The sequence below is a fragment of the Salvia splendens genome, chromosome 5, assembly GCF_004379255.2.
Source record: "Salvia splendens isolate huo1 chromosome 5, SspV2, whole genome shotgun sequence".
NCBI lineage: Eukaryota > Viridiplantae > Streptophyta > Magnoliopsida > Lamiales > Lamiaceae > Salvia > Salvia splendens.
The window spans coordinates 20,515,127-20,534,569 of NC_056036.1; the positions used below are offsets into that span (position 1 = coordinate 20,515,127).

Here is a 19,443-nt window from a genome sequence, read left to right on the forward strand (position 1 = left end):
GTGTAAACCATTGAGACTTAGTAGTCTTTCTATGTTGCATAGTATTCTGAATCCCTTGAACCACCAAAGGATTCTAACTTATAGTGCATCAACCAGACTTACTTGACCTTCAAGCTATTTAACAAGTAAGCTGTTAAAATCTCGATAGTCACTTGAGTTAGACAAAATCAGTTTGAACAATTACTAAGTACTTTCTTGGCCTTATGATTAAGTACCGTAAATACTTTATCATTCATTGTTTAAGAAGTTGAACTGTGGTGTTAAACTCAATCTTTTTGCAATTATATTGTTTAGATACTATGATGTATAATTTGTTTTACTATGGTATTATGATAGATATTCGATCCACATTTCTCAATAATGCACGCATTATCAAATGACATCGAACATCATTTAATCATTAACAAGTTTAGAAACTGAAACTGAATTCTTTCCAAACTAAACTGTACCAATAAAATAAAGTCTTATACATCAAAACAAAACAATAAAGTGAGCATAAAAAATAGCTCCCACTGCAACAACTGCCCAACTGGATCTAGATCTCTCTTTTAGAAATTGCATTGTTATCTAAGTCATTGTCCTTCTGTAGAAGAGGTCAATCCAATTCACAATGCATCTTCTCTTTTGACTTTTCACCTGATTTTTCGTGCCTTTATAGCTTTCATTGATGACAATTCAGCTCTTCCCTCTTTCCATTGCTAGTCTTCTGTTCGATTGAACTAAGACATAGGAAAGATGCAGCCTTAATGAATTCGTCAACTATCATGTTATCTTCCTCCAAAAGTAATAAAGTGAATACAATGTTGAAGGTTTCCAACTTTTCAATAACAACCTTCTTGTACTCACTTCTTATTACATTTGGCGATGAACTGAGTATAGAAACTATTTGAGTAACTGAATCAGAAGATTCTTCAAAATATTCTAACTCTTTTGGATGTTTCAACAAAAATCTGGACAACGTCCTCATTGGATATCCCTCTTTCATCAATATAAACCAAGACATGTCTTACTACTTAAAAGAAAGTAGTTTGACCTTCTATCTCAAAGAACTTGCTAAGTGCACACATAAAATGCATTCTCAAACTTTCTTTGTAGAATTTTGTCGAGGAAATCGAGGACATGAATTGGTGAATACAAACTTTAAGTTTTCAGCAATGAGAATCTTATCCATTTTATATTTCCAGTCTACATAATTTTGTCCTTCAAGTTTGATTTCTTTAAGGTTCGCAGACATTATTAAGAATTTGGCTGAGAAGAAACAAAACTATTTATCACATACTATGCTTGATACATAATTGCAAACAACCACAAAACAATGTATGTATCTCGCAACTGTCAAAACCAAAATAAGTACGCCTCTAGGGAGGTCATACAAATTCGGATTCCAACAATTCCTGGTCACAATACCGATGGATAGTCCAGAGACCACTAAGGTGGCATGGCCGCCAAATATTGCCTAAGCATTTACCATAAATATTTGCATCTAGGAATTTCATTTCGGTTTTGATACTCCTTCTAGGGAAGGTCGTACGCCACTAACAAAATTCCATAGCTATCTTATAAAAATGCATAAACATACGAACTTGCAATTTCGTAGGATTATGGCTCCCACTAGGGTGGGTCGCGATAATATTAGAAACAAGCTTCTAGTTTAAGCCGCCTACTATAAAGAAGTCTAATCTTATGAACTTGCTATTTCGTAGGATTATCGCTCCCACTAAGGTGGGTTGCGATAATATTAGAAACTGCTTCATATATAGACCAATTTATGGAGACCATATACAACGCACTGTTGTAATTATCGCTTAGTCATTTTAAACATGGTTTTTGCATAATTATCACACAAGCAGATAAGGCAGATAATCCACTTAAAACAGATTAACACCAAATAAATAGATAAGTCCATTTACTTCATGGTAATTAATCACACAGGATAATTATTGAAATTATTTAATAAATTTAGGGAGATTTAATTAAATAATTAAGCCTTATCTTATCCAAAATGGGAATTTCGGATTTGATAAATTTTCTTGGATAATGACTATCCAAATTAATGTAGGATTTATCTAGATAGAGTTGAATCTGTCTAAATCCTTTTTGGGATTATTCTAGATTTTATAAGAATAAAATCAAATCCTTAAATTCAAGATAAGACTGATCTTGGATTATCATTATTAAAATCGTACTAGGATATTTCAGGATAGAAACAAATCTATCCAAATCCATAAGATAAAATCCAATCACTCTAAGATTTAAGAAAATCTTAAATTATTTAGAATAAGAAACTAGAATATATCATATCTATTAGTATTTATTTTAGATAAATTAACTTTATCGAAATCCAATTAGATTAGGATTATCTTGTATTATCTTTATCCAAATTTATCTAGGATATTTTCTAAATAGAAATAAATCTATTTATATCCATAAAATTAGGATAAACTAGAATTAATATTAATTAATTCAACTAGGATTTAACCAGATAGAACTAAATCTATCTTAAATCCAAAAGATAATTACAATACTGGATTAACAATTATCTAAATCTTCTAAGATATATTCTAGATAGATATAAATCTATCAATATCTATAAGATAGAGATACATTTAATTATCTAAATCTACTAGGATATTTTCTAAATAGAATTAATTCTATAAATATCCACAAGATAAAGATAAACATGGATTTTAATTATCCAAATCTACTAAGATATATTCTAGATATATATAGATCTATCAATATCTACAAGATATGGATAAACTTAATTAATATTTATCTTAGTCTATCTAGGATTTATCCACATAGAATTCAATCTATATAAATCCATAAGACAATAAAATTAATTATTACCAAATTTATGTAGGATTTATCTAGATATAATTAAATATATCTAAATCCATATAATATGGATAAAATCCAAACACAATTAACTATTTATCTAGTCTATCCGGGATTTATTCTCATAGAATTAAATCTATATAAATCCATAAGAAAAAATAAAATAATTTATTATTATCCTAATTTATCTAGGATTTATCTAGATAGAATTTAATCTATCCAAATCCATAAAATAAGGATAAAAAAATTTAATTAATCCATATTTAATTAAAAAATTAAATTTTAGATAATCCAATTAAATTGGTATATTCAAAACTTATTCCAAATTATATCTTGAATTATTTCCAAATTTAGTTACAAAGGTTTAGGAAAACCTAACAAAATTAGGAAATATCTCCAAAATTAGTTCCAGGGTTGAGGAAACCCTAACTAATTTGGAAATCTAAAGTCACGGGACAAAGACCCGCGCGAGTGTTGCTGCTGTCACAACAGCCTGCTCTCACCTCCGTCGTTGACCGTCTTTCGAGTCCAGGAACTGCCCACGAAGGGCTCCCACTCGCACAGCTGCTGTCAGCCTCAGCATCGTCTCTGGCGCTGCTGCTGCGTTGTCGTTGTTGTTGCGACGTCGTCGTCTCTGCAGCTGTCGGCGCTGATATCTTGCAGTTATCCCCGCAAATCTCGAACAGACCGCCATGATTTCGAATCGAATTGGTTGGGTATATCCCGCAATTCATGTAACAGCAAGGAAGAGGAAAACTCCAATTTCCAGTTTACGTACAATTAATGTACCGATTTGATTAACATAGTTAATTGAAAACAACCATATTTACGTAATCACAATTTGAAAAATAATGATTACAATATGTAAATCACGTCAAAAAAAATGAACAATTCAATTAACACCATGTAATCATTATAGATTGGGATTGGATTCCATCGACCAAATTGATATAAATTTGTTCGGCAGCCCTTCGTCGCTTCTATTGTTCTTTGTTCTTCGTATTTGAACATATATATAACCAATAAAACACGAACCTAACAAAGAAACTCATGTGTTCACGCAATTCAGATAACATGAAACTAATCCACATGATCAGAGCCAAAAACTGGCTCTGATACCAATTACTGGGGTTTGGTGCCCCTTGCACAACGGAAATCAAGCATTCACAAATAAATCATACATATGGATCTATTTAACCGATTATGGGATTAATTTATTCACATGTTAAACATTGAATTGCATACAAGAACACACAAAAATCATGCTTAAGGAATTAAAATCCTAATTCATGATATTCTACGGTTTAGGATTACCGATCTGATTCTCCAAAGAATTGACGATTGCTTGCGCCTTCTCCACGTGATGATCTTTGTACTCAACCACGAATCTTCTAATATGTATCCCGAACTCAGGTAATGACCTTTGGGTGGGCAAAGCTTGTCAGAATCGAAAAGGACTTGATTAGAAAGGAGACAGAATATCAATTTTGTAAAAAACCGATTTTTTCGTCCACTCCCAGAGGGGAGCACGAAAATTAACTCTTAATTATCATATAATCTCCTTTCTAATCTCCTTTTATATAGAGTAATGATGGGCAAGATTAGGGATCCATGGAGATTGGACTTGGGCCAAACCTGTTGGACTTTTACTAATTAAATTGAGCCCCAATTTAATACAAGTCCAATAGAATATTATTATCATCCACTATAGTATAATAATATTGACTGCCCGTCCAATCCCAAATTACGAGTAATCCGGGCTTTACCTCTTTAACTTATTATTTCATGTGTTTAAGATATAAATATCCATTAATTAATTTTAAGTCTGCTATTTGACTTTAATTAATTAATATCTTTTCCAAGAGTTGTCTAGTTCAAAATCTTTATTTATTATTCTGGAATAAATTCCAACCGGCCGGGTTTCTGAATAATAAAACCTTTTTCGATCACCTCTTGAGGATATTATCAAACTGGACTCACCCAGCACACGATTCATTGCAATAACAATACTAGCAGCTCTAGACATTGATCACCACTACCCAAGATACCAGGATTCTTGGATTGCGAAAAATCCGCACCATTTGATAAATCAAAGTAGTGCATAATCAATATCATATGCTCAATGTTATGTCAACAATGATTAAGAAATAACAATCACCGAGACCTCGTCTTTCAGTAAATAGCAAGAAAGACTTATCTCAACTGTTAGATCCTTCAGTGCTATACCACACCATTGTCGTTTATTTCCTAAGGTAAGGAAACATGCGGACTGACACTGCAACCTTTCACGATAGGTAGCCAAAGCCTATCTGGGTTGTGAAATTCTATTTCTCTTCTACAAAGGACCGACTGCGTCACCTTCTGTGAACGTCGTTCACGACCAGTCTACTATGTTGAAGAATTAGACTTATTTGCTTCTTATACATTTAAATGTTTGAGATACATCTTATAAATGCACAAGCAAACATCAATGCAATAAAATTAATTCTTCTCGCCTTGAGTTAAAAGTAGATTGTAGAGTTTATTGTATACAAGCAATTCTATCCGTGCAACTTGCTCGAAATATGCTTTTCAGCATACCAATCCTAACAACCTCGCACTTGAGCCTCCGGCTTCATCCTCGTCGTAGAAGGTAGCCGCCCTCGGTCCTTCGTCGGATATAATCATGTTGTGTAAGATAATACACGTGTACATGATGTCGGCGATATTGTTCAAGTACCACAGCCGAGCCGGGGCCTTCACAACCCCAAAGGCTCTTTCGACGTCTTTCCGCGCGGACTTTTGACTATGCACAAAAAGAACCCGTCTCGGGTCTTGCGGGTTGCTGAGCGTCTTCACGAAAGTCGACCACCTTGGGTAGATACCATCAGCGAGATAGTAACCCATGTGGTATGTATTTCCGTTAACGGTGAAGTCGATCGTCGGTGCTACATCATTCAACACATCATTGAAGAGGTGTGAAGAATATAGCACGTTCAAGTCGTTGTTGGATCCGGCAACGCCGAAATATGCATGCCAAATCCATAGGCGGTAGTCGGCGACCGCCTCAAGGATAAGTGTTGGGCCGCCGCCTTTGTGGCCGCTTAAGTGTTGCCTCCTCCAAGCAGTCGGACAATTCTTCCACCTCCAATGCATGCAGTCAATGCTGCCAAGCATTCCGGGAAAGCCATGGACTGATTCGTGAAGACGAAGCAACCGTTGGTAATCATCGGTGGTGGGTGCCCGAAAGAATTCATCACCGAAAGTTGTACGAACGCCCTCGCAAAATTTTTAAGACAAAGGATTCCAGTGGACTCGCCGACATGCAAATACTCATCGAAGAGGTCGGCCGTTTGCCCAGTAGCGAGTTGTCGGATGACACACGTGCACTTCTGCAACGGCGTGATACTTTGTTGGGCGGCTGCATCTGGACCTGTTTGGAAGAATTCAACACGGGCGGACAATGTGTTGACAATACGCATAAACAAGCGCTTTGACATGCGAAAACGACGCCTGAAGTAATCCGCCAGAAACCGCGGCGGGTCGGCAAAATAGTCGCCAACGAGCCTTTCGTGGGCTCCCTCCCGTCACGATGGATGTAGCGGCGAGTTGATCTAGTTGGTTGAGGAGGAGGGGCGGGGGTATTCGCTGCGACATATGCATCATAAGCGACACGATGTTGTTCGTAGTATTCTTGTTCTACGCGCTCCGCTTCCGCAATAAGATGGGTGAAATCCATTTGAGGTTTTGAGTGAGAGATGAAGGTGTAGATAAGTTGTATGAAAAATATGAATGAGAGATGAATGAGAGATGATTTGATGTGGAAAATGGAAGATGAATGTGTGTATTTATAGATGATTATGGGGAAAAAATAAAAAAAAAATAAAAAAAATATAGAAAAATGGGCAACAAAAGGCCATTTTTTGGGGATTGAGAAAATATTTTTTTTATTTTTAATTAGTTTTTATAATTAAAAACCGAATTTTTGAAAAAAAAATATTCATCGCAGCACGAGCAGCGCCGTGCCAGCGGCGCGAGCGCAGTGGCGGACGACGTCTTCCATGCCGCTGGCATGGACGGACAGACATCGTCCGTCCACTGTTGCAGATGCTCTTATAACCCACACTTCCACTATCACTGCGGTGTTCCGACGAAATTGATACTCTTTTTCTAGTAATTCCGTCCGTCTACTGTTGCAGATGCTCTTATAACCCACACTTCCACTATCACTGCGGTGTTCCGACGAAATTGATACTCTTTTTCTAGTAATTCCGTCCGTCCACTGTTGCAGATGCTCTTATAACCCACACTTCCACTATCACTGCGGTGTTCCGACGAAATTGATACTCTTTTTCTAGTAATTCCGTCTGTCCACTGTTGCAGATACTCTTATAACCCACACTTCCACTATCACTGCGGTGTTCCGATGAAATTGATACTTTTTTTATAAAATTACTAAGTGCCAAAATGAATTAAAATAAATTGTAAATGTAAATAAAATAAAGGTCATAAAGTTGTTTTTGAGAGGTCAGTTGAGTTGAGGCGATAAGGGGCGAGGAAGAAATCAAGCGACTACCGACGCACTTCGCAACTCTTTTGATGATGGGCTTTTCCACCATTAGCAGGCACGTTTCACCTCGCTCAATTCCTCATTTTCTGCGTTGAATCGACTTATGTATATAGTTTCCCCAATTTGTGCGATTCTCTTATTGTTTGTGTGCGCAGTTCTTGCTGCGGCGTGGGCTGGAGAAACTCGAGCTTGTTTACGCCCCTCAATTTCGCAATCTCCAATGGAGCTGCTTCATCTCAAAAGCAATCCCCCAAATTCATCTCAGCTCACGCTTCTGCTTCTTCATCTAGTACATTTCCTACCTAATTGCTCATGGATTGATGTTTAAAAATTTAGGATTGGGATATTTTTCTTCCTAATTATATATCGTGATTTTTTATATCGTTTTGTATGAAGCTTTAGCTTTTAGGTATTTACTATTATTGCATGATTAATGTGGGAAATGATCTTCAGAACTCTGAATAATTCTCTTGAAGCTCATCCTCTATATTATGAATGATTGGCTTTGCCCTACAATGAAGAATAGGGAATCCAAATTCATCACTTTTCTCGTCTAATTAGGTCTATAAATTTAATTATCTCTGGTCTGATACGTGAACAGAGTAGATGACAAGGAACTTTTATCATGGAGGTCTAAATGTATTCCTTTATGTCGGAAATCGCACTACCTATCGACATGTGGTAAATTCGACTATCTAAATATGTTCACTTTTGATTTTCTTAAAAATGGAAGCAGATCCTTTGTTGGTCAAGGCTGCAAGAGGGGAGCCGGTAAACCGTCCTCCTGCATGGATGATGCGTCAAGCAGGAAGGTACATGGCTGTTTATAGAAAGCTTGCAGAGAAATATCCATCCTTCAGAGAGAGATCAGAGACGACTGATCTCATTGTGCAAATTTCTTTGCAGCCATGGGAAGCTTTCCGTCCCGATGGAGTTATTATTTTCTCTGACATACTTACCCCACTACCTGCATTTGGTGTTCCTTTTGATATAGAGGATGTGAGAGGTCCGGTGATACAGTCTCCCATTCGTTCCGAAGAGGACTTGAAAGTGTTGCACCCTATCGATTTGGAGAAACTACAGTTTGTCGGTGATTCTCTTAAGATACTGCGGAAAGAGGTTGGTAATTGGTATGGAGCCACCAATCACTGTCTACGTAAGCTGTTTGACAGTTTCTAATATTTCTTTTAGGTAGGGGAACAAGCTGCAGTTTTGGGCTTTGTTGGAGCTCCTTGGACAATTGCTACATACATCGTTGAAGGTGGGACAACTCGAACGTATAAAACAATAAAGAGCATGTGTCATACGTCACCCACTTTGCTAAGGAGTCTTCTGTCACATCTTACAAAGGCAATAGCTGAATACGTCATCTACCAAGTAGAGTCTGGAGCTCATTGCATACAGATATTTGATTCGTGGGGTGGTCAATTGCCACCTCATATGTGGGAAATGTGGTCTAAGCCTTACATCGATGAGGTGACCGCACTTTTCTTGTTGCTTTTTAACAAAGGGATAAAGCTGTATTTTAGTTTGCAGGGCTTAAAATTTTCTATATCTGTTTCATGAATCTATTGGTTTTTGATGCACACCATTTAAGCTTTTATTGGTATTTGGTTATCTTTTTAAACGCATTTATGTGATAAATGTAGATAGTGAGAACAGTGAAGCAGAAATGCCCTCAAACCCCTCTTGTACTCTATATCAATGGAAATGGTGGATTTTTAGAACGGATGAAAGGAACTGGAGTTGATGTGATCGGGCTCGACTGGACAGTGGATATGGCTGATGGAAGGAAACGGTTGGGTAGTGACATTTCTATACAAGGAAATGTGGATCCTGCCTGTCTATTTTCTCCTCTTCCTGCCATAACCAATGAAATCAAAAGGTTCGTCATTGAACTTAACTGATTATGAATCCAACAGTTTCTTTTGTGCATCATTTGATTGCTAAATATGCATTCTAATTAGCCACGATTTAACTCTAACTAGTATTTAAAGCTTTATCAAGCTGTGTTCATGGTTTGCTGAAGCGGATAGGATTTGCCTGCCTTGTCAGGGTCATAAGCAGTGCAGGGACGAAAGGCCACATTCTGAACCTGGGCCATGGAGTTCTTGTTGGTACACCGGAGGATGCAGTGGCTCATTTCTTCGATGTTGCAAGAAGCTTTGATTATGATTCCAGAGTTCAAAACCGTGCAGCCGGGGAACCCAATTTGGTAGCTTGAGAGTCCAGTTTTGTTGTACAAATAGACTGTTCTTCCCAGGTATGAGCTAACTAATCAGTTTTTTTTCCAGCATAGTTTTTTGGTAATATTTATTCATCATTGTATCGAAGAACCATATGCACTTGCACATGATGAGCCCACTCTATTTGATTAAATTTCATAGTTTCAATTTCTTTGGTGCCTCAAGACGCATAACCATTTATTGAATGTAGATTACTTTTTGAATTGAAACTCAAGTAGTAGTTTGGTTATATATTATGGCATGCTTCGGTTAGGGACATTAGGGGCGAGCATTCGGTGTTTGTTTTGTTTTTTTGTCCGAACCGAGCTAATAAACCATTTTTTTGTTAAAACTGAAACCGAACTAAAAAACCGAACACTGAACTAAACCGAAAAAATTGAAATTGTATAAGATTTTAAAAACCTAAAATTGAAAAACCGAAATTGTCACAGTATTCCTGGTGTAAATTTTGACATGATAACAACATATAAAAAGATGTAGAACAAAAAAGCCACATTGTGTGAATATATTCATAGAGGGGTTCTTTTAACTTTTCAACAAATGTGCATATATTATCAATTAGTTTTCGGTATATATACTGGCAAGAATTCACATTAGATTGTAAGCACATGACTTCATGAAATATATAGTAGGACTAAACTATTCAACAATGCTGCTATGACAGTAAACTAATCTACTAATCAAAATTAGTGTTCTTAATATGAACATACAATTAGTGCTGGTGATGACGATGGGTGGTCGGGTGGAGCCGTGGAGGGGCGACAGTGGGAAGATGGAGTCGACGGCGTGGGTGGACGGCTGGAGGCGACGGGCCGACGTGGGTGGACTTCTAGAGGCGCCGGCGTGGATGGCTGGAGGGAAGTTGTTGATTGTTTATTCTTTTAGAGTTTTATTTTTAAGGATTTAGGGTTTGAACCTACAACCTCAAGGATTCATAAAAGTATATCGATACAATCATGGAAGTCGGGTCCGAGAAGCAAGTGAATTCAAGTCTGTCGAAGACGCGTGGATGGCCAGCAGCACGCTCAATGACAAGAAAGAAGCTCAAGAGCCTATCCGTGCCTGTCCGGAAGCTGTTGAACGAGGAAGAGATGAGGACGAAACTTGGCGAAAGAGGCTAGGGGCGCCACCTTGTCCGGGTGGCTGGTCACTCGACCTGGGTGAGCCATCAGCTGATGTCAGGAGCCGGTCCAGGAGCTGCAAGCGTACCGGGTGGCTCGACACCATGGCCACTCGGCCCGGGTCAAGAAGCTGGCCGGGCATGCATGAGTCCAGAGGATATAAGCGGACCAGGTCCCACCTGATCCGGGTAGCAAGTCGGCGAAGGTGCACTTGTAGTCCAGTAAAGGCAAGCAGACCGGGTGGCTTCCCTTCCAATCCCACTCGGTCCGGGTTGCTCGGCAGAAGTCCACATTTTTCCCAACTTATGCTATTCATTTTCTTATGGAAGAGTTTTTGTGGCTGTGCCTTTGGCGGAATCGTGGTTGTGTCATTCTATTGTTGACACTCTTAACTCTTATTCTTTATTATCTCCACTCAACTCAACTAATATCATTTTTTTAAAATTTTGTACTAAAAAAAAATCACATGTGGTGGAACGAAGAGATGTAACTCACCTTTAACTTATAACTACCACTACTTTAATCATCAAGCAAGTATATCAGTATGTGAGTCTACATTTTATTAACATTAAAAAAAACAACAATTTTATGGATGAAAAATTCCGTCGGAAATTCCTATTTTTCTGTAGGTAAGTGTTACAGGTGGAAATTTCCTGTGTTTTTCCACCAGTAATTTACATGTAGGTAATTTTTTAGTTTTGGACTATGGACATTCTGTCGGTAATGTGTTTCCGTCGATAATCCAGCTTTTTTTTGTAGTGTAAATCATTGTTACACTTAAAGTCTATTATAAAATTAATATATTCTTCGTTCCATTCAAAGTGATACATTTTTTTTAAGGATAACCTATTTTAAATTGTCCATTTCTCAAAATTGGACAACACAATGTACTTTATTCTCTCTATAAACTCGCAAAACAACACTTTATAAAATCACATGCTGGGTAAGCTACTTAAGAGTAAGATGGATGAAGTAGTATATAATACTCCCCCCGCCCCATAATAGATGGCATAGTTGAGTAATGACACAATTTTTGAAGAAGTTTGTTTTATGTGTTAAGTGAAGAGAGAAAATAGTATACTTATTAATCTAAGAAATAACTTTTTCAAAAAGGGAAATGTGTTATTTTTTGTAGGACACATTAAAAAGGAAGGATAATATGCCATCTATTATAGGACGCATGGAGTAGGAGATATATTTAACTAATTATTTTCATCATTTTTTTTCACATTTGTTAAAGCTCACGTCAAAGTCAAAGTCAAAGTGAGATTTTAAATTCTAACTAAGGGATCGTAGTGGCCCCGCCGCTCATCAATTTTGTAAAGCTCTCAAATATATTTTATTTTGAGTAATTTTATTTGATAGGTAAAATGATACAGTATCAACTTGTTTTGGACAAAGGTGAAATCGATCTGGTGTAGTAATATTACAAACTATACTAGTAGATGATAGCACTAATGGACACACATTTATTTGTATATGAAGTAATGTAGTTGGAAAGATAAAAATTGTAATAGTCTAATACAGAAAGCACAACACATGCTCTTCATGTATTCGTCAAATCGTGTTCTTAAATTATCCAACGAGATGAACAAGGGGTGGAGTATGATCAAATCTTTATATTTCACATCCTACGAGCATGAAAAAAAACCTAATTTGGAATGGAACGATGCCAACACATAATCACTCTATAACTGTCATGACCATATCTCCCTAGTCAAAGAAAGTATAGCTATATCACGACTAAATCTTACTGAAACTGTCTCAACTCATCATAAGATGCTTAAATCAAAGGAAACATTGTCTGAAATGTGTTGAGGCTACAAATCATACTGAATCAGAGTAGTTATAGGACAATTGTCTTTGCTAAAAGCAAGTTCTAAATTTGCGCAACGGAAGAGTGCCAAGACAAATGTAATATGTATGAAGACATACTACATCAGCTATCTTCCTACTTATTCAATCTTTTGTCCCAACACCTCCTCGGCTTTGACATCGATCAACCTGCACATTAAGGAAAACAATATGCATGGCTGAGTACTTGATGCATTCAGTGGACTCATGCCGAAAACATTTCACTTTTAGTTGTCAGCCAAACTGAGTGAACACGGGGTTTTTCTGAAATAAGTCCCGGTCACTAAAACTGTTATTTCTTTCTGAAAATAGACTGCAGTCATTTAACTTCTGATGATATATCATATCTAATCTGGTGAGCCGGGAATGTAGCCACATTCCAACGGTCACTGGACCGGCCAACGCTGGCGCTGGCTCACGGTCCCTGGTATACACTAGTCCGAGTAGGGTTTGCGGCCCTACTGGGACCCGAATTCGATTAAACTGGTTTGGCATAGCCAAACAGATAGGCAATCATAAATCAAAACTGGGCATGACAACTCATTCAAAATATTCATGATTTTTCACATAAATCACATTTCTGAAAGAAAAGAAGAGCCTACCTCAATTGCTTAAACTCTTGCAAAAGGGTGTTTTCCTGTCCTGAGATTACGCGTCGGGCGACGACGTTCCTTTACAAAATTCAATATACCTAAATTAGGCTTTAAAAATTATTCATCTTGCATGAATGCATGCCTAAGCGTGTGCTTATTATTTTATTTCCTTCATTTCTAAAATTTAGAAGGCTAAACTCATTAATTAAATCGGCGATTTAATTTATTCGAAATCTGGCCGAACTGTGCATGTACACTAATTTTTTCGAATTATCTTAAGTATTTGAAAAAAATACTTTCTGTGACTAGTAAAGTCCGCTTTAAAAAAACTTATCGAAAACTATTTCGATACGGCTAAATAGTTCATTTCTTCCGTGGCTTAGTGAATTAATCCCATTATACTCTTGAAAAAGATCTAGGATAATGGCTTCAACCAAGTTAATAGTCCAAAATAATTATCGGGCCCAGAATATTTCTTCCTTAATTAAAATCGGCCAAGCTCTCTTTTATTTAAATGGGCCCAAAGAGAAATGAATCAGGCCCAAATTTCTTATTCCTCCAATTGCATCAACCCCCATCTCCTTCTCTCTCCAAATTCCCAATTCCAAAACAGAAACGGGTGAACCCTAGCCTCCATCGCCACCCCTAGAGATGCCCACCGGTTTCGGTTCCGGCGGTTAACAGCCGAACCGGAACCGTGTCAATTTTTCGAACCGGAACCGTCGCATTTGGAACAGCAGTCCGGTTCCGGTTCAAGATTTTTCGAACCGGAACCGTCACCGAACCGCCGGTTAACCGGCGGTTCCACGGTTCCGGCGAGAAAACCAAGACGGCAGCGGGGGCAGCTTCAGCCGGTTTTGTCGGCCAAAACCGGCAGTTTTTGGACCGGAAACCGGCGGTTAACCGCGAAACTGGCGGTTTTCAGTTCCGGTGCGGAACACGAGGTAGACGGTTTGTTGACCGAACCGGCGGTTTTGGCGGTGAAATCGGCGGTTCCGACGGTTTTCCTCCAAAACCGCCGGTTTTCCGAAATTCAATTTTTTTTAGTTTTAATTTTGAATTCAAATTCATCCACTATCCCCTCATTTCATGTTTTTTTTATTTACGTTCCGACGACACTTGTAAAATTATATTACATTGTTGTATGTTGTATACTTGTATATGTATTGTAAATTGTAATATATCGTTGTCCGTTACAACTCAAATTCAATAAAATTGATATCATTTTCACCTTATTCGTCTTATTTCAATTTAAATTATCTGTTGTATTGTTCCAATTTATTGTATAAGTCCAAATTTCAAATTACATAGAAAAAAACCGAACCGTGAAACCGCCAGTTTTCGAACCGGAACCGTGTAAACCATCCGAAAACCGGCGGTTCCGAACCGGAACCGGAACCGTGAAATAGCCTCACGGTCCGTTTCCGGTTCCGAATTCCAATAAACCGGAACCGCCGGTTTTGGAACCGTGGGACACTAGCCACCCCTCTTCTCGTCACTCCCGACGGTCTCACGTCGTCCGCCGGGGAACCCACGCACGGAGTAACTTTCCTTCTCCACGGATCGGGATTCCCCTCAGCTCATTCTTACCATCTTTCTTCTTCGGCGACAACACCGCAGAGTTTCCTCATTCTCAAACGGAGTTGCCGTTACGGGAGGAGGCGTCGCCTCACCTCCGCGCCCTAGCGACTCACCGCCTCGCCAGCTGCTGCTCCGCTGTCTCCGTCTCCAGTCGCGCAACGAGCAGCTGCCACGTCGAGGCAGCGACGCTCCTGCCGGTACTGCTGCTAGCGGACTAACCCCGCGGCGTCGCTCAGTTTCCTTCTCCATCGCCAGACAGCCTCCACTAACTAAGCTAAGTCACCCTTTAACCCCTTCACTGTCTAGTTTGCCACTCAATCGTATCTGTGATCGGTGTTTGTTCTTAACTGAGGGCTTGTTATTATTCTATGGCTGTGGATTTTATTCTGCGATTCTGTCTCGGTTTTCATTTAGGCGCATATTTTAGAGCTTAAGTATTCTTGGCTTGGTTGCTATGCCTGCGTGTTAACTACTAAGGGTTGCTCCCTGATATGGTTCTAGTGAGATTTTGGTTGGGCACTGAAGCTAGCATGCTGTGTTCTTAAGTTCTGCGGTAGATTGCCTACTTATTCTCATGAAATCGTTCTATCATGCTTCTATTATGTGGGGAGAAAGGGAGAGTGTTACCTCTCCACTGGTTGTGGCTCTTGAGATCTCTATCTAGCTAGCTTCTCGGCTCCAACTCCCTCTCACTTGGCCCACTGTATGCGATTGTTTTTGTGATGGTGAGGGAGGGAGGGCTGAGGCCTATTTATGCTTGTGGCCTAACTGAAAGCCTGAAAAGGCTGGTGTACTTGGCTGAAAAAGGGTCTCTGGTTGTGTTGGCTGCCTTCTCTGCAGCTTTGCAGAGTGTATATTCTGACTCCTTTGGCTTCTTTCCCAACTGATTCTGGTGGTTCTTGGGGTGTACTCGTGAGCTTGTAGTGGCTGCTGCACTCTGCAGCCCCTTTAACTGAATTAGTACGAGAAAATCGCGTATATAGGCCACTTGGCCTTTAAAATAACGCAAATGTACCCATTTTGTTATCAATTCCATTTATGGGAAAAACGCCGATGAAGTTGGCGTGTTTATAAGTAAAAACGCCAGTGAGATTGGCGTGTCTATACGCAAAAACGCCAACATAGTTGGCGTTTTACAATGGCACCGTCTTTACTAAATAAAACGCCAAGGTCATTGGCGTGTTTAACGTAAAAAACGCCAACCTGATCGGCGTATTTACTAAAAGACGCCAACACCATTGGCGTCTTTGTTCAGAAACATATACTAGCAGCAGACAGTCGCGAAAAATTAACACCACAGACCCACTTCGCGATTTTCTCTAGCAGCGGCCAAATCCTTCGCAAATTCGTCCGTGTCTTTGTGATTTCGCCCTCCATTCATCAATCGGTGCTAGTTTTCCCCAAATTCGTCCAATTTATTCGGTTAGTATGCTTATCTTTTACATTATTAGAGTAATTGTTGGATACTTAGCTAGGGTTTGTAATGTGTTGCGATTTGAGTTGAAATATTGTGCATATGGATTATTTGTATGACGTTAGTGTTGATTATTATGTTGGATTGTTTGGGTTAAGTGAATTTGTGTATAAATTTGATTATAAACCAAAATCGTAGGGTTTGATAGCTTAAAAATTGGGCAAATTGATTTGGTTTATGTGGGTTTTGGTTAATGTCTTTTTTTAGTTTGAAATGTTAATTTTGTGTACATTGTTAGGTTGAAATTGAAATTGTTAGGTTGGTTAAACTAAAATTGGGTAAGTTGAATTGGTGGAAAATTGATGTATATTGTTTATTTGAACTGTTACTTTTGTGTAGGTGAATTGTGTTATGATGTTGAAGTTGTGTATTGTGAATTGTTTGATATAGGTGTTCCATTTTGTGATATTGTATTAAATTGTTTGTAATTATTGAATTTGTTTAGGTTTGTTTGTTGTTTAATTTGGAATATGAATGTTGTGTAGGTGATTTATGGCATCTTCTTCAACTTCTCGTCGTCGGCTCTTATGTGGTCCTGAGGACCCCTCCGTATTATATCTGCAGAGACAACACGTCTCTAATAACATATGGGCAGGAGTGCCATCGGAAGACGTACGGTGTAGAAGATACGAAGGAATCATATGGGATGTTCCCATAAATCCTCGTGTTTTGGCGGTTATAGATGAGATGGGGTTCGGCGGGATGTTGAGGTGTGGTCAACCGAAAGACATTGACCACCATCTTATCACCGCTTTGATTGAACGTTGGAGGCCAGAGACTCACACGTTTCACTTTCCAGTCGGTGAAGCGACTGTGAGCTTAGAGGACGTGGAGGTCTTATGGGGCCTCAAAACTGACGGTGAGCCTCTGACGGGTTACATCCCCACTAAGGATGTCAACTATTGGAAGGATGTTTGTTTAGATTTTCTTGGCTTTATTCCAGATGCAGTTGATCTAAAAGAATTGAACTGGAAGCAGACAAGCTTATCAAATCAACTGCGGATTGAGTTGAGTGATGACCACGAGCAATACATGTACAATCAACGTGCTCGTGTGTATTGTCTGCTGTTACTGGGTGGTCTACTGATCCCGAACGCTACCAGTAATAAAATTCCCTTCTTCTACCTTCAGTTTTTCATGGATATAGAACAATGTGCTAGCTATAGCTGGGGAGGTGCGACTCTTGCCTGCTTGTACCACAATCTATGTGAAGCTGCACTTGGTAAGAGGACCGATGTCGGGGGAGCTCTTACATTGTTACAGCTGTGGGCTTGGGAAAGAATCCCAATTATTAGACCGCAGATGCTGAACCCCGCGCCCGTAGACTACTTACCATGTGCAGTCGCGTAAGTTGTCCACTAATTACTCTTTTAAGCATAATTTTTATTGATTTTTGTGTTGTTCGCTCATAATTTAATTTTTGTAGATGGACTGGTCGGGCCTCTTATGTAAAAGCACCGGGGCATTGCATTGAAACTTTCAGAGATCAGTTCTCAACAATGCATGCCAATAAGGTAATTTACGTAAACTAAATTGTTGCTAGTGTGTTGTTTTGATTGAACTTGTTTTGACTAAATAAGTTTCATATTTAGTTTATTTGGAGGCCGTATGAATCGCGAAATCTGCCGGATGTTTGTGTTGCCGGTCGTCCTATATGGACGTCGATGACAACACTAATCTGCTGGAATATGGTTGAGCCACACATGCCACAGCGGGTGTTGCGACAATTTGGGATTGTCCAACCTTATATCCCGATTGTCGACCGGTTCCACGGATCTGATTGTACGAAACAGGATCGACGTGGCAAAGCAGGTCGGAACTGGGTTCAGTGGCACGCCAATCATATACAAGATTGGCATAATAGGCACGACACGGTGTATGTTGATTTGGAGTACTCAATGGTGCCTGTTGCTACTAATGAGTACATGGATTGGTTTCGCCGGATAACCGTGGTGTACCTAACAAAACCTGGGGTGCATTCTCATGAGGGCTTCCATGAAACGGCGGCCTCTCATCACTACGCGGTAGATTTCAATAACTTTTCTTTGTTTAATTTCATAAGATGAAATGTAATTAACACTGAAAATTGTAGGTGGAGACCCTTCACAAAATACGCCACTTTCTTAGGGAGCAAGACATGTCAGGACGGCCGGATTTATTCACCATTTCGAGAATGGTTGAAGATGGCCTCCAGATATGTGGGGAAGCTGAGACGATGGACCACCGTCCTTCACAGCGCTCTGAGCTGGACCTTGACATGCCCGTGCGGCAAAAAGCGAAGCGGCGTGGAAAGAAGAAAGTTGGTGGAGAGTCGTCATCATCAAGGATGGATACTCAGTTGGTTGATGATTCTGATGACGATTTTGTGGCTCCACCTCCACCAAGATCTGCCGTGCGGGGTCGTCACTCAGTCAGCCACACGGGTGGTACAGGAGAAGATTTCGGTCTCAGCGATCAACAATCTCTACCTCGGTCTTCTGCGAGAGACGACATTGATTTAGAGAATGCCGTCGTTGAAGATACTCCTCCGTCTAGAATCCCTAAGACCAGCATCGGGAAGGGAATCCGTAGTCTGTTTATGCGTAAAAGGCGAGACGAGTGAACGTTGCCCGAACTTTTTATATTGGTGTTTTTACATTGATTTGAACGCTTTATATAAGTAATTTGATATATTGTATTGATATTGGTGTTTTTTCATTCATTTGGCGTATGTATATTAGTAATTTGATAAATCCGCTTTTTATACGTGTGCATGTTGATAATTTGAACTCGTATAAGCTGGATTGGTACATTTTTTTGAAACACGCCACTCACGATGGCATTTTTAACTTGAAACATTTTTCCAATCTTTTGCCACGCCAAGGCTGAGTTTCTGAACAAACACGCCAAGCTTACTAGGCGTTTTTTAAAACACGCCAACTTCGATGGCGTTTTTCCTATAAAACGCCATATTCAGTGGCGTTTTTTTAAACACGCCACTCAAGATGGCGTGTCTAAGTCCGAATTTTTTTTTGCAATTTTCTGCCACACCGAGGTTGAGGTTCTGAACAAACACGCCAAGCTTACTAGGCGTTTTTTAAAACACGCCAACGACGATGGCATTTTTTCGATAAAACGCCATATTCAGTGGCGTTTTTTTAAACACGCCACTCAAGATGGCGTGTCTAAGTCTGAAAATTTTTTTGCA

General features: G+C 39.2%; 2 protein-coding genes across 3 annotated transcripts; both read left to right on the top strand.

Annotated features, from left to right (window-relative positions):
* Window positions 1–7,333: 7,333 nt before the first annotated feature.
* Window positions 7,334–9,797, top strand: LOC121802758 (uroporphyrinogen decarboxylase 1, chloroplastic-like). Of its 2 annotated transcripts, none has more exons than XM_042202451.1 (6): window positions 7,334–7,442; window positions 7,543–7,676; window positions 8,121–8,506; window positions 8,579–8,863; window positions 9,037–9,272; window positions 9,443–9,797. In XM_042202451.1, exons 1-6 carry the CDS (start codon window positions 7,417–7,419, stop codon window positions 9,609–9,611), a joined length of 1,236 nt encoding a protein of 411 aa, XP_042058385.1. In that variant the 5' UTR covers window positions 7,334–7,416; the 3' UTR covers window positions 9,612–9,797. The 2 variants fall into 2 exon arrangements, with proteins under 2 accessions (XP_042058385.1, XP_042058386.1); XM_042202452.1 differs by having other exon boundaries at window positions 8,124–8,506.
* Window positions 9,798–18,169: 8,372 nt separating this feature from the next.
* Window positions 18,170–18,988, top strand: LOC121802472. Its single transcript, XM_042202150.1, has 2 exons — window positions 18,170–18,280; window positions 18,349–18,988. Exons 1-2 carry the CDS (start codon window positions 18,182–18,184, stop codon window positions 18,856–18,858), a joined length of 609 nt encoding a protein of 202 aa, XP_042058084.1. The 5' UTR covers window positions 18,170–18,181; the 3' UTR covers window positions 18,859–18,988.
* The last annotated feature ends 455 nt before the right edge of the window (window positions 18,989–19,443 follow it).

Bases quoted from the DNA above. Each gene is read 5' to 3' on its own strand.
- LOC121802758 (XM_042202451.1), top strand. From the start codon at position 7,417: ATGATGGGCTTTTCCACCATTAGCAG. The intron at 8,507-8,578 runs GTTGGTAATTGG...TATTTCTTTTAG, and splicing joins TTAAGATACTGCGGAAAGAG to GTAGGGGAACAAGCTGCAGT. The intron at 8,864-9,036 runs GTGACCGCACTT...TGATAAATGTAG, and splicing joins CTAAGCCTTACATCGATGAG to ATAGTGAGAACAGTGAAGCA.
- LOC121802472 (XM_042202150.1), top strand. From the start codon at position 18,182: ATGGATTGGTTTCGCCGGATAACCGTGGTGTACCTAACAAAACCTGGG. The intron at 18,281-18,348 runs GTAGATTTCAAT...TGAAAATTGTAG, and splicing joins CGGCCTCTCATCACTACGCG to GTGGAGACCCTTCACAAAAT.